Source organism: Netta rufina, assembly GCF_964035555.1.
Source record: "Netta rufina genome assembly, chromosome: 21".
Lineage (NCBI taxonomy): Eukaryota > Metazoa > Chordata > Aves > Anseriformes > Anatidae > Netta > Netta rufina.
Window position 1 is genome coordinate 4343110 of NC_140145.1, and position 20278 is coordinate 4363387.

Genomic DNA, 20278 nt, shown 5'->3' on the forward strand with positions numbered 1-20278 from the left:
TTTGGAGGAGCAAATACCAATTTGCCTCACATTGTGGATGTGAGCTCCCACTGCAGGTGCTTTCTGTCCCAGCTGAAGGCTACTGGGTATGTCACAAGAACTAAGCAAAAAGCTTCCTTTGTTTTTCAGACATGGGAAAGATTTGTTTATTGCTGCATCTTGATGTAATAAACTTCATGGTCTCCTTCTAGGATGCAGAAGGAAGAACTCCAATCCATGTTGCCATTAGCAATCAACATAATGTTATAATTCAGCTTATGATTTCACATCCAGAAATTAAGCTAAATGTGCGTGACAGACAAGGAATGACTCCCTTTGCATGTGCGATGACGTATAAAAATAACAAGGCGGCTGAAGCAATTTTGAAGAGGGAGCCAGGAGCTGCTGAACAGGTAAACTGGGAGCATTTAAAGCATACTGGTCTTCTTGCTGTACAAGTCTACAGTGACAGGCATTCCACAAGCAAGTTCTGCTGTATTTTGTGGCTTTATATGTCACAATGTTTGCCAAACTTCAATTTTCTACGGCAGGATTTATTAGGAAACTAGATAGGCACATGCTATGTGCGAGTGAGAGCGTCGAGGGTTAGTGTTTCATCAAACCTTGTCAGTACTAAATTGAGGTACGGGCAGAGGAATATGAGGAGAAAGTTCTAACTACTCGCATGTCTTGTTTCTGTAATAGCACATCACGATGTATGACCTAGCTCTCATAAAGCTATCCAAAACAAACTGTCCTGTAATAATTGAATAATATGTGTTAACACTGCACTGATGAACTGGAAAACCTCCAACTGTATCTTCAGATTTCTAGTGTGACACTTCAGGCAGCTGTTCAGGAATTTCTTCCTACACTGTAAGTTTAATTACTAGTGATTACTAGAGTGCTTAGGGAGCTCTTGTATCCATGTTTCAGATGTATCACATACACAGCCAGTTCTGAATATGCTTTAACATCAGCTCAGGACAAAGATGAACAGCATGCCCTTGGCATTTAGCCAAAAAAAGAGCATATTTTGCATTAGTGTGGCAGAATTGTGTGTTGCTTCCTTCTGCAGTAACTGCCAGATTGACTGAAGTTCATCTCATTTAATTGAGTTTATCATCAACTGTTGCTCCATACTTAGTACTAAAGCTAGTAGCTACAAAATAGCTACAAAAGCTGCTTGTAATACTCTCCAGTGTGTCGTCAAGAAATGACAAGGTTAAACTAGAAATAAAGGGGTTTGAAGCAGACTAGAGTGAGCCCATGCAGCTGATAATTTCTTAGTTCAGTGTGTTTGCTAGTGACATAAGTAAGTCTCTAATGCCAAGCAGCAAAAGGAACAGGAGTACAGTTTACATCAGGTAGAGGGAGTAAGTATTGTACGTCTTGGTAGAAATGTGTTCTGTGCATAACTCTTTGCTGTTCTACAGAAATAACAGGGGTTTTGTTTTGTCCTCTTTGCCACAGGTGGATAACAAAGGCCGAAATTTTCTGCATGTAGCTGTTCAGAACTCTGACATTGAGAGTGTGCTGTTCCTGATAAGTGTACACGCTAATGTAAATTCTCGCGTCCAGGATGCATCCAAACTCACACCTCTCCACCTGGCTGTACAAGCTGGCTCAGAGATCATTGTGCGTAATTTGGTATGTACTGGAGAATCACTGTTCCCTTCTGCTTAGAAATACATATTCTGCTTTAATGCAGATTGCTTATAGGCTGGAGAAGTCAGCTGAGGGTGGTGCTACTTCTGAAGCAGAACTCTGTCTTGCATGAAGTTAGCTTGGCTCAGATTGTCAGCTGAGCTGCATCACTGGCTTTTGTATGAATACGTTTGATTTACAGCAGTCACTGATGTGGCTCAGTGTAAAGCAGGAACCTTACTTTACAGTTGCTGCAGATCAGAACGTGTACACAAGATGCGGCAGCTCAGTGTGTATTTTTTTTGTGTATATTGGGTGGAGGCCTAGAAATATTTCTGTGCAGTGAAGTCTTGAGGGCTTCATTCAGAAAGAAAATGTTGGCTCATAGCCCTGAAAACATTGAACATATTCCTTCTTGCATCTTGACAGCTGCTTGCAGGTGCCCAGGTGAATGAACTGACAAAGCATCGTCAGACTGCTCTTCACTTAGCAGCTCAGCAAGATTTGCCCACAATTTGTTCAGTCCTTCTGGAGAACGGAGTAGACTTTGCAGCTGTAGATGAAAATGGAAACAATGGTAAATTTCTAAAGTTTAACAAGTAGATGTACAAAACTTCAGTAGGCCTGCTACTAATGTCTCCTGCTGGTAGAAAGAGCCCATTGAATGGGCTCACTTCTTAAAGAATAAGGGGAAAATCCAAGAAATCAAAGCTGGTGGAAGGAGCTTTGGAGAGGGGAGGTGGGGAAGTAGAAAGGGACCACTTAATTTTATCAGGGTGTAATTACTGCTGACATGAACTACGCAAATTCTTGAAGCTTCTCTTCTACTTTTCAGCTCTTCATCTGGCAGTGATGCACGGCCGTCTAAACAATATCCGGGTCCTCCTCACAGAGTGCAATGTAGATGCTGAAGCCTTTAATGTTAGGTAACTACTGTAGTCTTAATAGGCTAAAAGAATGATTTAATTAAAATGTGTGCTGGTGTGAGTGGATACTATATAGCATAGTGAGCTGATTGAGGGAAGTGATTGTTTTACTCAAGTACTGCATGCAATTTTAGGTACCACAGCATGAGAAGGACATAAAACTACTAGAGAGTGTCTGAAAGGGCAAGAAAGATGGTGAAGGATCTAGAGGGCAAGATGTATGAGGAAGAGCTGAGGTCCCTTGGTTTGTTCAACTTACAGAAAAGGAGACTCATGACAGCCTGCAGCTCCCTCACGAGGGGAGCAGAGGGGCAGGCGCTGAGCTCTGGTCTCAGGGGACAGCAACAGAACCCGAGGGAACGGTGTGGAGCTGGGACAGGGGTGGGTTGGGTTGGATATTAGAAAAAGGTTCCTCACTGAGAGTGCAGTTGGGCACTGAAACAGGCTCCCCAGGAAAGTGGTCGTAGCACCAAGCGTGCCAGAGTTCAAGAAGCATTTGGACAATGCCCTCAGACATACAGTTTACATTTTAGGATGTCCTGTGTGGAGTCAGGAGTTGGACGCTGATCCTTGTGGGTCCCTTCCAACTCAGGATATTACGATTCTATAACCAAAGCCAAATGTTTTGTTTTTATTTGTACACCACTTTCACAGTGAAGTGCACAGACAATGCTGTGTGTAAACAGTATAGATATTAACTCCTTCTTGGCATGCATAAAGTAGGCAGCTGTATATGAGGTTCTGAGGTGTATATGTGTGAAGTGTAGCATTGTTTAAGTGTGAACCAGTTTCTAAAAGATGATGGCTAGTTGGATGAGTAACTGTAGTTGCAAACAGACTTTGATTGAGATAATAAACTCCTTTCCCCAGAGGCCAATCACCAATGCATATTTTGGGACAATATGGAAAAGATAACGCAGCAGCCATCTGTGACCTCTTCTTGGAATGCATGCCAGAATACCCTCTAGACAAACCTGATGCTGAAGGAAACACAGGTAGGTGCGACTGAATGGCTATTAAGCTTGAAAGTCACTCAAGTCATATTACTGATATGTCACTTTAAAGCTGCACTAGTTGGCAGTAGTATGTTAAATACAGAAAGATGCAAACATTGTACTGAAACTCTCCTGTTCTGGACTAAGTAAAATAACACTACCTCCACTCCATTAGCTCTGACATGCCTGGCTTTTATTTTTTTCAGTGCTTCTCTTGGCTTATATGAAGGGAAATGCTAACTTGTGCCGTGCAATAGTGAGAGCTGGAGCTCGTCTTGGAGTTAACAATAATCAGGGAGTAAATATCTTCAACTACCAAGTTGCTACAAAACAGCTTCTCTTTAGATTACTGGGTAAGTACTGCTTGCTATGGTTGGAAGGTGGTTTAGCTTACGATTCTGAGATTCCTAGATAAAGAAAAAGAACTCTGGACAGCTGATTTAGATGACACTAATTCCAGACAGGCTGAACTTCTGAGTATTCTAGTGCTTAAATGAGAGGTAGAAATACTCATTTTCTAACGATAAACTGAGAAATTGTCCAGTGCAGCCCTATCAGACCTCTCCATCCTTCCAGAAAAATGAAGCAATGTTCACGGGGAATGCTGGCTGGTATAGTAGTCAAATGTAGCTTAAAGCTAGATGCTGCTTTATAACTTGTACTGTATTCATCGCAGTGACTACATCTTCAACAAACAAGATGGCAGCTACTGCAAGTGAATCAATTATACTGAGTATTACCTAAAGCTGTGGGAAATTTCCCCTTAATCTTACAGTATACTTGGGAGGTGTCAGAGCCCATTTTGCCTTTACGTTTTTACCTCTTAACAGATATGCTGACAAAAGAACCTCCCTGGTGTGATGGCTCCAACTGCTACGAATGCACTGCCAAATTTGGAGTCACAACAAGAAAGCATCACTGGTAATGTGTGACACATCTTGCTGTGCTTACAAGGAAACAGATTCCCATTCCAAATGTTGCTAGGCTTGTTCCTTCTGGTGCTTTAGAAAGCCTCCATCTTAATGTAGGTGTATAACCAGTAATCCAGTTGAGTTATTCCACCCTGATTTAGTTAACTTGGGTCTAGCTTGTGCTCTGGCTTAAGTGGTATCTTAAGCAGTTTGTGCACTTAAAATATTCTGGATTTGCTGGAAATTAGAAGTCATGTTAAAGTTCCTGTAATAGAATAGATGACTTCAATGCCTATTTTCATTAGTGGGGCTGACTTGCTCTGAAAGAGGTGACAAAAACATATCATTTCACTCGCTACTCTACCTTTTTAATGATGCTGTCATTGATAAAGGATATCAAGCAATAAAACCCTGGTGTTTACTGCAAGGAGAGCTCACTTCTCTCCTACCCCTCTTCTTTCAACAGCCGACACTGTGGACGCCTGCTCTGCCATAAGTGCTCAACAAAGGAGATTCCTATCATAAAATTTGATCTGAACAAGCCAGTTCGAGTTTGCAACATCTGCTTTGATGTCCTGACTCTGGGAGGAGTTTCCTAGTATGCTGTGGAAGCAAAGGGATTCCTGGTCAGTTCTCCTGACAGCAGCTGTGCTTACAAGCCCTCTGGATAGGGAAGAGGAGGCCTATACATGTCTTCTGCAATAGACTCAACTAATTAAGGACCCTGTTATGATATATTCCGGTATAAATGACTTTGTATGACTGTAAATGTATTGGGCTGTGATAGACTTCACTAGGAATTCGAGTGGATTGTTGAAACCAAGTGACAAGAGAATTTAGACCCTCTTCTAGTTGCAGTGGGGTATGGAAGCTGAAATGTAAGGCTGGTGTTTGAGTTGACATAAAACAGGTCTGTCCTTGATATGGTGCTTTGCACTGAGCAACTCTATTAAGTCCTGTTGCTTTCAGGCTGCTTAGTAGAGATGGCATTAAGTTTCAGGGTAACCAGGTATCTTTCTTTGCTTTGTCTTAAAGATTAACGTTCCCTTTCTCTAGAGAAGACTTCTTGTGAAGCTAGGCTGAGCTGTTACAACCACTGTTCATTTCAAGAAACTTCAAAAATGGGAGTTAGTTCTAAGCATAGCTCAAGAATTGTGGCCTTACAACAGAAAGCTTTACAACATCTGATGCAAAGCAGTCAGAATTGCAGATCCACATCTTGATACCTCCTCATTAGTGTTAGCATGTTCAAGAGAAGTGCAAGATTGTTTAACCAGTAAATACTCTTGCTCGTACCTGCTAGAGCTGTCAGAGCTTACCTTGTTGCACTTTCATATCTACCTTGCTAGTCCTTCCAAGTCATAAAACTTGTGTGAATGACCTTAAATGTGCTGAAAGGCCTAAGCTTATGCTAAATGGAGAAACACTAAAACTGGTTGAGTAATCTAACTCGCAATACAGCAATAAATGCTGAAGTGCATTATGAATCCCGTGAGGGAGAGTAGCACTTTCCTTTGGTTTAAAGACCCTGGTTAACTGCTGCAGAAGAGCCAATAACCCTACCAGTGTAGAATGTGCTGCACCTTTAAGCATTAAATTTGGGTTCAGTCTCAGCAGGGTTGCCAGCAAGTGGGAGCATATTTGGAGGTTTCCTATTAACGTAAAGACTCTGGCCTTGAAGGAAGAATTCTGGATTGAGTTGCTGTGTTTTAATCGAAGCTGGTCATGTTCTCTTAAACATGCTGAATATGAAACTCCTACACCACATTTTCTAGGTAAACAGGAAATCACTTTGCTGATAAACAGGGTTGTGGTTTGGTGGGCAAAGGCTTGTCAGAAGAAAATGTGTGCTTAAGCAAAAGTACATGGCATGTTAAGTTTTTTTTTTTCATCCCAAGAGATAAATCAAGTTTAGACTCAACTTGGCATTCCTCATCTCTGTTCCATGAACTGGTACGTTTACTTATGGACTGGCACATGAGGTGTGCAGTATGGAAAAGATGATGACACGTTGCTCTGTTTGGAATACTGACTTGTCAGTCTTAAGAGTAAGATGAGATGATGATAAACCAGACTGCTGCTTTTATAGGAGACTTGCCTGAGGGTTTTTCTCAAACTTGTACAAAAAATTATGGGAAAGGGTATAAACACTGTCATTTGCACAATGAATTTCACATCAACTTCATTTGATCCGCACTTCAATCTTCCAATATGCAGATATTGTAACTGGAATCTCACTCTTGTAACACTAGAAAAGACTAATGGATGATGCAATACAAATTTGCCTCACTATTTTATGTCTGCTGCTGGCATGTTCCAATAGAACGCCCTGGGTAATGCAACTGGTCTGTGTAACACAAATCCTAGTATAAATGATGCATCTGTCATTTTGTTGTCAACTGCATTTTAGGCTGAGATGAATGAGATGGTAAATAATGGTGTCTGAAGCATTAAACTGCAAGCTAAAGCTTTTTTTTTTTTTTTTTTTTTGAGTGGAATAGATTGTGGAAAAGATTGTACTTCTAGTCCATGTCTTTCCGTGTTTCAAAATACCATTGACTGCAAGTCTCTAGCAATGAAAGATAGTGATGGATAGAGTGTGGTAGGCCTCAGAATTCTTGGCTATAGCACATCCCATGATAACACGTTAACTTCCTTCCTGGCTTGGAGCTGCGATGCTGTGAAGTAGTAAGTGACTGAAAGACTGAACATAGTGATAGAAGAGTGTTCTTCCAGGGCTGCAGCTGATGGACTTGAACTTAATTGGAAAGCTGCACAATGCGAAATTGCTAAAGCACTTAAATTTGACCTTTTCAGTGACTTCCCTGATGGAAGGTTCAAGGGAACAGTGGCTCTATTCCAACAGATTAAATAGCCTTTTAAATGTTTTTAAAAATGCAGATCTTGTGAAGATTCAGCTTAACTGAATGTGTCTTGAAGGCTGGCTGGTTGATCTTTTTAAAAGTAGAATATGAAATAAGACTGCTTGAAACTTTGACGAGGATCTGGGAAACTGTACTTAATGCTCCATTTGTCCTTTCCAGCCAATATTCTGCTAGCTTTATCTTTCTTACTGAAGTCTGCAAGGAAAGTTACGGTTATTGATAAGCTAATAGACAGCCTGAAGCATTCATCAATTTCAAAGCAACTAAATCCAGCAAATCTGATCATTTTTAAAGTGCCTTTGTGATAGTTTCCTTACAGCCAATTCTCAATAGCTTGCTTTCTGTCATAGTTAAAGGGGAAAAGCCTTACAACTTGAACCAAAACCCCATTTTAGTTTTCTTCTTCTAGTTCTAACCAGCTAGAGACCGACCCTGCCAAACAACCGGTGGGGTCAGTCCTTTATGCAGTCTGCCAAGTATTGGTCCGAAGCTCAGATCTCTGAGATTCTTTTTGGAGTTTTGCTGGCAATGCTCCACTGCAGAGTACAGATGTGAATGGAGGCACTTGGTAATTTAGTAGTGGTCAACACATTTCTAGCTCCATAAGCAAATGCACTTCCTTTTTGTAGCATACTGCAGTTGTGACCAAAAACCCCACCCCTCTTATCCCCGCTGTCTTTAAGCGGTGTCTTATAACTTGAGACTTGAGTCTGCCAAGCATTGAACAAAAGGGTATAAAGAAAACAAACTTTCTGTCCCTGGAAAGAGATGCTGTCAAACCAGGCTTAAGGCACTTCAACAGGGCTAGATGGAAAGTCCGTGGTAGTTCATAATGTAGCTTTTTGTTCCGAGTCTGGATTCCTTTTGATTGTAGTCATCCAGCACTTTTATACAAGCACAAAATGTGGTCTGGCTTAAATTTTAATTTGTGTATCTATCTGAGGAAGGCGTAATCACTGTTTCACACCACTAAGTGGAGTGAGAATGTTAGTGTTAAAGGTACTAACAGAGCGTGGCGAGTTGCTTGCTAAAAGCTGACAGATGCCTTAATGACTTCCTGTGCTGGAGATCAATGGCTTGTACAACTTCTCACATAGTGCTTATAAATTAACACGTAACAACAAGGGAGGCCACGGCTGGATTTTTTTTCTTGTAGATCAAATGTTAGTAGGCAACTCCTTTTTTTTCCTTTAACCAGCAGAGTTGAATACTGCAGCAAACTCCGTTCAATCAAAGCATGTATAAGTGATTAAAAAGTAACCGAACCTTCTAATACCCTCTGTTGAATAGAAAAGGAAGTCTTAGAACAATGGCATTTTATCTGCAATGTTTGTCTGGAGTCATTGTAAAAATGTATTTTTCCAATATGCATTACTTTGTTGTGTAATGATTCTACTTGTAATAAAATGCATACTTAGATAATGCATCATGAGGTGGAAACCTTGCTAAGAAAGTATTTTCTCTTGTGGAGACAGCTGCCCCGCCCCATGCTATGGTTACTGAGGCTGACAACCCACGAGGAAAGCTAGAGATACAACACCCAATCAGGCATGACAACTTATTCTCTGTTCTGAAGTTATTCTAGGTATTTATTCCCATGCTGTTTAACTGCTACAGTGTCCTTCTGGCTGACGAGGTCTGGTGTTCTCCTAGTTTATACCATGTAAGTCATCTTGAATGCCTTATAGAAGACATACCTATAATCCTTAAAACAATCCCAACTTCCTACAGGCCAGAGCTGTTCTGCTGACTGAGCTGCTCAGCCCAGATGCACTTAAATGGACACGCTGAGCCAAGCTGCCTCTAAGCAGCATTTGTTTGGGCGTTCAGTCAAGAACTGGCAGGCACCTCCTCTTTCTCAGAGCATGCAATTGCTGTCGCTTTGCTCCAGAAAAAGGAAAGTAGCAGTAGCAAGACCAACCAAAACATTCTGAGGTTGTGATGCATTAGTCTTATTAATAATAAAAAAAAAAAAAAACAACACTTAAGTACAGCTAATAGAGGTGTTGTGAGCTTTATTAAGCGTTGTCTCCGTTTACTTGACCCTGTGTAACTCCCTCCCCCGGGAGAGTTTAGCTGAGCTTTTGAAGTAGAATAGTAGAAATAAGATAATCTTGGAGCACTTCAGGTCAGTAAGGGAGTCTCCTTGTTTGCTTTAATAGATGACTTATTCCCGGTAGAAGACAAATTTTTTCCTCTAGTGGTTCCAGCTAAACAGAGGAGTAAGCTGTGAATTAGTTTTCAAGTTGGTTGACAAATATGTTGGAAGTTAAAGCAACACTAACACAGTTCCTAAAAGTCGGTCTTGCCTTACTTATTTTTGTGTAACTGTTAAGATCAGTTCCTTCCCCTCAGCAGTTCAGTGCTATTTACTGAAGAATAAGAGCAGTCTCAGCTACACATGATGAAACTTGCTAAGAAGCCACAGAGCTGGTACCTTTACTGGGACTCCAGCTTGTGAAAGTGATTTGCACTTAAAATCCTACTGATTTTAATATTTAATACTTCAGCATCTCTTAAATTTATGGAGGTGTTTTCAAAAGACACTTGTCACTTGCTTCAGTTGTAATCCGAATGAATTCTTGAGGGTGGTTTGAGGTCAGTTGTGTTGCTGACCTTTAAAAGCAAGTTGTTGCTGAGAAGGCACGTGTCCCAAACCAAATACCATGCTGACCTTTATAGTGCTCCCACCGAGCTGAGACAAAGCAGCACTGCTCTGCAGCCCTTCCTGCAGCTTTCACACACTTTTAGTGCCTTCAGGTTTGCTACATGAAGTAAGTCGCCCAGTCTGCTCCCACAGATGGCTTAAGCCCAAGGCAGAACTTGAGTTGTGGAGGATGACTGAGGACTTGAACAGTGTGATGGCTCCGCTGCCCCAACCTAGACCTGCCAGTGACAAGCAGTAAGAGCTTACACATCATCCTGAAAGAGCCACAGCGGGCTTATCTTAAAGATGGTGGTGGAAAAGAAACACAACAGAACCAGGTTTAAAAAAAAAAAACACATTTATTACAATGCAGTATGTACATGTTTAGATTGCTGTATGGTTCTCATCCATGACAGCTATAGCCTCGTTAAACACAACAGGTGAAAAGTGCTGTAACAGGTTCCTGCTGTCACTGCAATGATTATTTTAAGGAATGTTGCTCAGCCTCCCATAATCCCACTACTTTATTAACTAATTACTTAAATTTGTGAGATTTTCCTTAGGGGTAGTGGCAGCTCAAAATGGAATTAATTTATAAATGCATCCCAGCTGTTTATAAATAGGTGCTGAGTTGCCTCAAGGAGAAAGCTGAATACAGCACAGATTTTTGTGGGTTTGTAGGTAACCTGAGTGCCTCTCCTGCAGCTACACCACCAACCCATTCCACCAGTAAACAGCCACTGCCTCCCCCCAGTCTGTGTTAACAGCACCAAGACTCCTCATCCTCAGCCCTGCACAAAATTGTGATGATTTGACTTGCTCTCCTGGGAGTAACTGGTTAACAAATTCTGCCAGCTCTGATAAAATATGTGCAGCCTTTAAGGGATCTGGGCCTCGTGAGGATACATCATGGTTATAGTCTGATGGACACGTAAATTGGAGATTATAAACCAAGATGGAAACAGGAGGCAAATTACAGCAGGAGGGTCATGTTGCTACATAGCTTTTATTATTGCCTAGTTCGAACTACCAATTCCTAAAGTTTAAAAGCAGTGAATGAGAGGGTCGGGGTGGTGAGGTTAATTTAAAGCAGCAATCCTCATAGGTGGCTTCAATATCTTCTTTGCTCCCTATCTAGTACAAACACCAAATGAGGAAATACAGCTCTGACCTTTGCCTCCTGTATTCCAAGGATCTGATAAGCAGAGCTGATGTGTGACAACTGCACCAGCTCCTAGATGCTCCGTACCTCAGTTGCAGGGGAAAGTGAGGCTTTTCCGTCCTACCTGTAAATTCTTTGGAGCAAAGCAGGTGACTGGGAAAGAGCATTAACACTACGATGCACTGAGCACATTTCAAGTGACAGTGGGTGGTTGTGCTTGAACCAGTGCTGCTGCAGCAGTTCCTGTGCTCACTGCCTTACTGTCCTGAAACACAACACGTTACCCTCCCTGTCATGCACACAAGCAGCTGTTTTCTGACTGTACAAGAAACCCACTTTTTAAGTATAGTTCAGGCTGTGCATCCTATGGTTTGTCACCAGATGTAAAAATACTGTAAGCAAAACACTAAGAAAAAATTGTTGATATTTTTTAGCCTGTAACTGTGTGATTTGGCTAATGTGTTTCTTCCTTCTCTCAACTCCATCTCTACATCAAGTGACACATAACACGGAATTGCCATCACTGCCTTTGCACAGATGGAAATGAACAGAGCTGGAAGCGCTCACCCCAAGTACAACGTTTCACCGGAGGGCTCCACGGCCCTCAGATCCCGTACTCAGTCACACACCCAGGACACACTGCTCGGCCAGGGGGTGGCAGCCATCATATTCCTCCAGGTGAGGGTTATCCAGGTCACCTCTGTCACTGTGCTCCGTTGAGTCTGGCTGTCCCCAAGGGGGCCCGGTAGTTCTCACGCACACACACTGAGTCCCCCTTGAACCAGGGCTGTACAGCTTCCGGGGGACTCCAATCCAGTCTCTCTTCACTCCCCCACTACAAACAGAAAATTAAAATCGATTACAACTCAAACACCCAATTCAAAACCATGAAAATGTTTCCAGTAAACACAGAATCATCTAGGTTAAAAAAAAAAAAAAAAAAAAAAAAAAAAAAAAAGACAGACCATCTGGGAGAGGCAAACTAACAATATGTACTCTTGGGGTAGACTTTGCCCCCCAACATCTCACTGCCTTCTGATACCCAGTTATTGGCTGCACTTCAGAAACCTGCAGCTTGAACCCGGTTTCATCAGTGCTGCTACACGCACCCTTCTGGGAGCAACTAACTTCTGCTTCCCTTGTTTCTATTACTGGAAAAGGAATATAGCTCTACTTAGCACAGGGCGCCTAATGGAAAAATGCCTTTTTTGGGGCAGCTAATTGCTCACAGATGACCACATGCCTTCTTCTGTGAACACTGATTTTGAGAACTAGGGCAAAAGCAAAGAAAGCCTCAATTATTTCTCCAAGTATTTCATAGTGTCTCTTCGCAGGCTAAATCCTGCCTGTTCCCCTAACTCCTGGCTTAAAAAAAGATGCAGTGAACTCTTACACAAGAGACAACAACACCCAGTCCAGAGACTGCAAAGAGGCTCATTCATGTACAGGAGCAGATTCCCAAGGTACGCAGTGCTAATGTGTACTTGTGTAGTTCAAGTGAAGCCCAAGCACCCTGCAATGCAGTCTGCAACGTGATTTCAGCTAAGAACAAAGCAGTCCCTAAACTGAGGGAGGTACACAACTAAATACGACAAGTAGGAAATGACTGTTCAAAGTCACTTTAATGTAGCTTTAAGAGAAAACTGTTGTGGCTATAGCCTGTGAGACGGGCTGCAAAACAGCCTGAAAAACATGAGTTGATCCTTGGATTCCTGATAGGTGAGAAAGCCTGCCTGAGTGCTGCCAGCAGTCCCAGTGGGATTTCTGGCTTGCTTCCCTGAGAACAGGTGGATCACGTGCACGTGTGGCAACTTCTGAAACATGATTTTGCTTCCAGTGCAACAAGAGTTTGTCTCAGAAACAAATTTCCTGGAAGCGCCAACTATCAGGAGGAAAATTTATTTTCCTTTTGCTCGCTTACCAGGTCAGTGAGCAGAGCTCCTCCCTGCTACCTCCCGCTTGAAAACACTGACCAGCCAAGCCTGCACGTGTGTGCTCCTCCGGTCTGTGTGGAGGCTTTCAGCTCCTGCTGAACCAGCAGAGGAAATCTCTGTTCACACAGCAGCAGTGGTTAAACCTGGCACAGCAGAGAACAGCACCGCTGCTCCTTGCAGGTTGGCTCTGCCTCTGCCAGAAAGCACAGCCGCAGGAACACAGGCAGGGGAAGGGACCAGGGCTGCCATATCTCAGCCCTGCCAGCGCTCAAAAGATTAAGACCAACCTATGCTCTTCTGTGGGGAAGCGTCTAGAGCTCACCCAAGACTACAGAGCCTGGTGGCTGAAGGAGCCAGGACATCTTCCCATGCCGCTGCTGCTATGACAAAGCTCGGGGTGTCCATGCAAAGGGGCAGAAGCACCCTGCTCTGCTCCACAGGCTCCGAGCACAATGGCAGGAGAGCCGAGTTTACCTCTGCCTGGAGCACCAGAAGCGGCTGCCCCTGGCAGAGCTCCACTCCGAGTTGCAGGGGGGGAACTGCTGCTGCCGCCGGTCGCGTTCTGCCTTCAGCCTCAGGCCTTCTGCCATCGCCGCCTCCGCCTGCCGCAGGGCTTCTGTCGGCGCCCCGTCTTCGTCATAGAACCTGCCCACCAGCTTCCCTTGGAGAGAGGGGGCCGATTAACGCCGTAACGTGGAAACGCAGCAAAGCACGGAAAATGGCTAGTTTTTATTTTTAATCATTATTTAAAGAAAAAAAAAAAAAAAGAAAAAGAGAACTACACCAGAGCATCTTCCCAGCGGGCCCAGCAGATGGGCTTACACCCTCCATCTGTGAGCCTCACAGCGATGCGCCCACATCACCAAACCCCTGCAGGACGAGCTCGGGACCCCCCAGACCCCAAAGGGAACCCCCAGACAACCCCACACACCACAGCCCCACATCCCCCTGCCCTGCCCCTCACCGCTCCCCCCTCCCACAGCCCCGTCCCTACCCACGGCGGCGTAGCGGGCGCTGTAGAAATCCACCCAGCCGCGGAGGGCGGCCAGCTCGGCCGGGCTCAGCTCCGAGACATCATCCACCAGACCCGCAGGGCTGAAATCACCGGTGGCGAGCGCCCTGCTCGCGTCCCTCCCTGCGGGCAGCCAGAGCCGGGTCAGCCCCGCGCCCCCTCGCACAGCCCCGCGCCCGCCCCGGGGCTGCCCCCACGCACCCGCCAAGCCCTCGTACGCCCCGCCGGGGCCGTAGTGCTTGCGGCCGCTCTGCACGTCGAAGACCCGTCCCAGCACGGCGAGGTAGAGGCCGGGCTCGCCCTCGGCGCCGCGGTGCCGCCGCAGCTCGGCCGCGCTCAGCAGGCGGCCGCGGGGCTCGAACCCGCGACCCAGCAGCCAGGCGGCGCCCAGGCACAGCGCGGCCGCCGCCGCCGCGCCCCTCCACATGGCCGCGCTTTGCGACACTTTCCTCGCCGCACGGCGGTGTGGCGCCTCCCCTCCCTCCCTCCCTCCACCGTAGGGTGTCGCGAGGCCGGGCGGGCGGGCGGTTTTGCGACAGCGCTTGGCGCGCTTGGCGGCAGTGTGGCGGGGCTGCCGCCGGCCGGGCGCTGACAGGTGCGGCCGGGCCGGGAAGTTGCTGAGTAAGGCAGCGGGAGCAGGAGGAGGAGGAGGAGGAGGAAGAGGAGGAAAAGAAGCCGCAGCTCGGCGGCAGGAGGGCGAGGAGAAGCGGCGGGGGCAGCCGGGCGGGCTGATGGGGACGGCGGGCAGCCGCAGCAGCGAGGAGGAGGAGGAGGGGGGTGAGGAAGGCATGGAGGGGGCGGCCGCCGCGCCTCAGCCCGGCTCCCCCTTCCCGGCCGCCGCCGCCGCCTCCTCCTCAGCCGCTCCCCCCGGCCCCGCGCCGCCGCTGCCGCCCGCTGAGGTGCTGCTGGAGCAGGGCCGGCTGCGGGAGGCCACGGCCCGGCTGCGGGAGGCGGCGCTGCCCGAGCCGCTGGTGTCGCGGCACCACAGCACGCTGGTGCGCTGGCTGGAGGAGCGCCTGAGCCGCGGCGACGAGGCCGTCAGCCTGGAGCAGTTCTGCGAGGTGCTGGAGAGCGTGTCCCGCCTGGCAGCGGGCTCCCGGGGAGAGAGCGAGGAGGTGAGGGGGTTGGGGGGGGGGTCAGGGGGGTGTGAGGGGCTACGGGGTGCTCATAGGGGGTTCGTGGGGCCTCATAGGGGCTGGGGGTGCTGAGAGGACGCTGGGGGTGCAGTTAGGGGCTTTGGGGGCCTCATAGGGTCTCCGGGGGGATCATAGGGGTCAGGGGAGGTTCAGGTTGGAAATGAGGAGACATTTCTGCTCAGAAAGAGCAGTCAGGCACTGGGACGGGTTGCCCAGGGAGGTGGTGGAGTCACCATCCCTGGGGGTGTTCAAGGAATGGGTAGGTGTGGCGCTTAAGGACGTGGTTTATCCCTGGGGGTGTGTGAGGGAAGGCTGGATGCGGTGCTTGGGGACATGGTTCAGTGGGTGATGGTGGTGGTAGGGCAATGGATGGACCAGAGGATCTTGGAGGCCTTTTCCCCTTTTCCAACCTTGATAACTTTAGGATTCCTTAGGGGCTGGGGGGTGCTGACAGGGTCTAGAGGGAGCTGAAGGGGCCGGGGGGACCCTGGTCAGCCCCACCCAGGATCCGCAGCAGGCCTGGGGCAAAGGGCTGTGCTCAGTGAGGCTGGAGGCACCACGCTGCCATCAGGCCGGCTGTCAGCCCGCTGAGGTCCCTTCCACTCATTCCCATTCCCAGTGACCGTGCTCAGCAGCTGCTCCTCAGTTGGAGCCCGTTTACATCAGCAGTGCCCCTGAGGATGCCCCCACTGCAGGTGGCACAGCTGAGAAAGCCCAGGGAGTGATTCCTCAGAGGGACCTCATAATGGGAGCAGCTGGTTCAAGTTTGCTAGATATAAAGTTATTGTTGCTTTTCAAAGCCAGCAGTGAAATTACCAACTGTCCCATCAGCATCCTGTCACTTGCTGGAAAGTAAGAGTGTTGGACAACTTGGAAGCAAGTAGAGTACCAGTTCCCTTGGCAGGCAGAAGGCCTTAAGATAAGGTTTTAGTGGTAGAGGAGAGCAGTTTCCTTTCACCTGTGGGAAGGGGTATGGGGAACTTAACATTTAGAGCATTTAGTTGTGCAGCTTTACTCTCTAGCTAAGGTTTAAGCCCAGCTGGACTGCCCTGTTGGGAATTTCACACTCAGTTAAGGAAGTGGTTGTGTCTGGATTTCTTACTGCATGCAGTTCCTGAGCCTCACCAGTGACTTCCTTCTGCCTTTGTCGTGCTCCCGAGTAGCAGAGCAGTGTGGTAAACTGAGTATTAAATTGCACGTGCACTCCTTGAAGTCAGTGCTGACATGGAAACAAGACTGCTGGAAACTGGGAAGGGATTAATGTTGTGGTACAAGTCGGTACATTTGTACCAGACTGTTTTACGTAGTGTGCTAAAACGCTGCCTCTGAGTTTCCAGTTCCTTTTCAAGAACCGATAAACAACAATTCTTCATTTGTCACAACACTAAAAGCGTGAAATTAGTACATCAGGATTCTTTCTGGTACTACAAGCAGCTGAGCTTTGCAGGCTGCAGAAATACTTTGGGGGTTGCCTGTAGTGCAGATCCTCCTCGGCATGGAGAGTCCAGGGTTTTTCCATGCTCTTGGGAGTGGGAAAAGACTTGCTGCAGGATTTATGATGGCACAGACTTGTGGCCACATCTCGTCTATCCTGCGACGTGGAGATGTTGGGAGCTGTGTGGGAAACCTTGGTGTCATTGCTTCTGCAACTGGCACTAGCCCATGGGCTGGAGCAGTTCACATTTCTGGGATGTGTTTTATGGGGATGAGACATTAGCGTGTGGCTCTCTGACGTGTACGTGGACTACATTTTGATCTCCCATTAAGCTTTTCTGCTCTCAGCGTGGGGCTTGTGAACACATGTTGAATGCCTTATGGGCAGCATGTACGTCTGTTAAAATACACAGTCTGTTTGCTGGATAAACCGAACCTCAGAATCCTTTTTCATCCGGTAGTGCTTCAGCAGCTGTCATGTAACATACCTGACTCTTGCTTGAGAAGTGAATGCTTCGGTCCTGCTGAGAGCAAGGGACGGAACACAGAATTTTCCTGTCCCACTTGCAGTGCCCTGTGGTGCTGCCCTGCGCGGGGAGCTTTATCCCTGTGCCGCGTTCCTGAGAATGGCTGCCTTGTTGTATCGCCTCTCTCCATGGGCACGGTTTAACTTGGTAGGAAGTGTACAGGCTTAATGCCTTTATTAAGGAGAGAAATTAATCTGGACCGTCATAAAGCTGTTCCTGCCTTTGTACCATGGCCCACACGTGGATGCGGGAGCTCCGGGTGCTGGCTTGTGCGCGGGTGTTTTGTTGGCTGCCCGTGCATAGCGCCCTTGCACCCAGCAGCTTGGCTGAGCGGTGGGAATTGCGCATGCTTTCTGTCAAATACAGAGTTTTAGTTATCCCAAACAATCAAAAATAGTTTTAGGCTTTAGGGTGGGTGAGATTATAGATCTGCTGAGGTCATAGGAAGAGTTTGCAAAGCAAGCTACGGACCGGTGCGGTCCTGTGCGAAGACAGGCGTGCACGTGGCAATCTCTCTGCAGGTGAAATCGCCAGATACTGGCTTAAAGCAGCGCTCAGCAGCTCCAGCCTCGTCTTGTTTGCAGTTTGTTTTCACCAGTAGCATCACAAAACTTGCTCACCTGTTCACTTCGTGCTGCAGTCATTACATTACAGTTTCTCTTCAAGTAAGAGAAACAGAAGTGAGGCAGTGGCAAGAGCGCCTTGGTACGAAACTGCACCTTGATTTGCTTGGGCAGCAGCTATGTTAAACTTAATTCCTCTGCGTTGTAGACCTCAAACAAAGGTCTGGTTTGCTTTCTACCTGATGCCAGCTCCAGCCCCCTCTGCCAGCCAGATGTGTTGGGAAGGGCTGGGTGTTAGCATGGGCCAGGCTGTGACAGGAGCCTACCAACGTGCCGGGCTCTGCTCGGCTCCGCACACCCACACACCGCTGGAGCTGTGGGCACTCCGGTATGGTACTGAGCACTCTTACCTCCGGAGGACTTTGCTCTCATTAAGGTGCTGTAATTATGTCATGGTTAATTGGCAGGTTTATTTTGATCTAATCGCTTCAGATTATTTCTCTCCAGGATAGCGTTTTAATGGTACATCAGGCCTGATAGTCAGCCAGCGAAACGGAGGTTCAGGCAGAAGCTTCTGCCCAAAGAGCAGCCGTGGCTTCGCCCTGTCCAACACCTGCAAGCTGCCTCCTCCTCAGAAGCCACCCTGACCTGGCTGTGTAGCTGAACGTGAAATACCGAGTGCAGGGCTGGGAGACTTGAGTCTCTTTTTGTTTTTTAAATCTCTTTTATAAGCCCATTCCAAGTTTATATGAAAAAAGGTTCTGGAAATTTCGCTTCTCTTCTTTGGGTATGCTCAGATATTATTTTTTTTTGAGCATCAAACAGAAGGTCATTTCAAAATTACTTGTGAAAATATAGCTAGTTTATATATATAATGTATACTGATATATATATATCTCAGCGTTTCACTGGTTTACGAGTTCTCTGAAGTAGCTAGTTTAAACCATTTACATTTATAATCTCAGTTCTCTTTTATAGACTTAAGCTGGATAAAAACGTCGTGTAATTTTGTTACCACAAAGACGTGAAATAAATAGTTGTGTAAATTACTTTTTATAGGTGCTCAACACACCTTTTATAATATGAATTTATATTCAGGTCAAAGTTTATAAATCTGTCTTCAATAAGAATAGAAATCTTACGGACTTCTAACTTGTTCCAATGTTTTCATAAATACTTTGATAAACTATTTGAAGTTAGTATTCAGTGCAGGAGGACAGCATATGGAAGGAAATGCACTTTAAAAGCCTGGTTCTAGGGATACTTTCTTTTTTTAAATAAAGATTTAAAACCTGAAAGAATTTGAATGGGTGCATTCAAAGTGAGGTAGGTGTAGCACTAATGAGTAATGGATTGTACTGCTTCTAGAAGAAACTTGCCGTGTAATGGAGGAGATTTTTAACGTTCTTTTGTGAGCTCCTTCTCAGTCACAGATGCTGGGTGGATGGATAGTGCTGATTCACTGGTATAGAAGACGTGCTGTCTCCACCTAAGTATAACTACAGTTGACTTTTATAGGAAGGCCGTGCAAATGCCTTAAAACTTGCTAAAGACTGCAGATTTTCAACGAGGCTGTTTGCCATTGTCTTTAACTCAATACCGCAGAAAACTGATTATTTTGATTTCATTTGATGGTGTTTTAATGTTTACTGTTAAGGCTTATATGCAATACCTTGAATTTCTGCTCGAAGTAATCATGCTGAAATAAATTTTCCTTTTTTTGTTCCTCTTCAGGCTTTTGCACAATTTGATGCTGAAGGAGATGGCACCGTGGATGTGGAGAATATGCTGGAGGCTCTCAAGAATTCTAGTGGAGCTAATCTTCAAGGGGAGCTGAGCCATGTCATCAGGCAGCTGCAAGCTTGTTCCCTTGTTCCAGGTGAGAACAGAGTGGCACAAAAATGTTTTCCCAAATCCTGCCTCTATATAAGGAATGCTGCTTCAATAAACTGCTTTAATAGTGTTTCTTGTCCTAATCTTGTCAAACCTCTAGTCCGAGCTGTTCTTGCCTTCCTAGTATCAGACAAGTGAAATTGTAAATTAAAAATGTCCTATAAATACATCCAGCTGACTTACTTTCATAAGTAACCATTATTTTCTTCTCTGTGTGACTGAGGAGCTTCTTGTCCTTGTTTAGTTTTATCTTGCAGACAGAAAACAGTTTCTTGCAAAATTCTGGGGAGTACTTAACTAATGCAGTAATAGTCTTGTACTTGCTAGCTGGAAGAATAAATCCTCCACTGAGTCTGTGAGGTGATGAGTCATGTACTTTATCATTATATTGTTATGTAGCTTTTGGAATCCTGCTAAAACATATTTCACGTTTGATAGCATATATTCTGGAAAGCGTCAGTTTCCAGAATTTGAATTCTGGGATAAGTATCAGTTACTGTCTTTCCTTCCAAGCTTTTAATGCTAAGTGGCTAAAGGGGATTTGCCTTAGAGGATCAGACAAGAAGTGTTAGAACTGGCTGATAAGGAAGTCAGCGGAGAGTACTTATGGGGTATTATTTGATACAT

General features: G+C 45.9%; 3 protein-coding genes across 5 annotated transcripts in view; 2 read left to right on the forward strand and 1 right to left on the reverse strand.

Annotated features, from left to right (window-relative positions):
• The window catches only part of ANKFY1 (ankyrin repeat and FYVE domain containing 1), a 33513-nt gene extending 24486 nt beyond the window's left edge, over positions 1 to 9027 (forward strand). The window contains exons 18-25 of the mRNA XM_084299625.1: positions 192 to 392; positions 1453 to 1629; positions 2056 to 2203; positions 2462 to 2552; positions 3423 to 3547; positions 3754 to 3900; positions 4378 to 4468; positions 4925 to 9027. Of these exons, the coding sequence (XP_084155751.1) occupies positions 192 to 392; positions 1453 to 1629; positions 2056 to 2203; positions 2462 to 2552; positions 3423 to 3547; positions 3754 to 3900; positions 4378 to 4468; positions 4925 to 5057 (1113 nt within the window). The 3' untranslated portion in view covers positions 5058 to 9027. The remainder of the gene's footprint in view (positions 1 to 191; positions 393 to 1452; positions 1630 to 2055; positions 2204 to 2461; positions 2553 to 3422; positions 3548 to 3753; positions 3901 to 4377; positions 4469 to 4924) is intronic.
• Positions 9028 to 10375: 1348 nt separating this feature from the next.
• CYB5D2 (cytochrome b5 domain containing 2) lies at positions 10376 to 14525 on the reverse strand (the record flags this gene model as incomplete). Its single annotated transcript, XM_084299744.1, has 4 exons — positions 10376 to 11987; positions 13561 to 13747; positions 14081 to 14221; positions 14300 to 14525. The coding sequence occupies 4 exons, from the start codon at positions 14523 to 14525 to the stop codon at positions 11774 to 11776; spliced, it is 768 nt and encodes a 255-aa protein (XP_084155870.1). The 3' UTR covers positions 10376 to 11773.
• Positions 14526 to 14812: 287 nt separating this feature from the next.
• The window catches only part of ZZEF1 (zinc finger ZZ-type and EF-hand domain containing 1), a 59838-nt gene continuing 54372 nt past the window's right edge, over positions 14813 to 20278 (forward strand). For all 3 annotated transcript variants that reach the window (XR_014619044.1, XM_084299710.1, XM_084299711.1), the window contains exons 1-2: positions 14813 to 15213; positions 19493 to 19637. Coding sequence is in view for 2 of the 3 variants with exons in the window: in XM_084299710.1 (XP_084155836.1) it covers positions 14830 to 15213; positions 19493 to 19637 (529 nt within the window). In the remaining variant the exon portion in view is untranslated. The remainder of the gene's footprint in view (positions 15214 to 19492; positions 19638 to 20278) is intronic.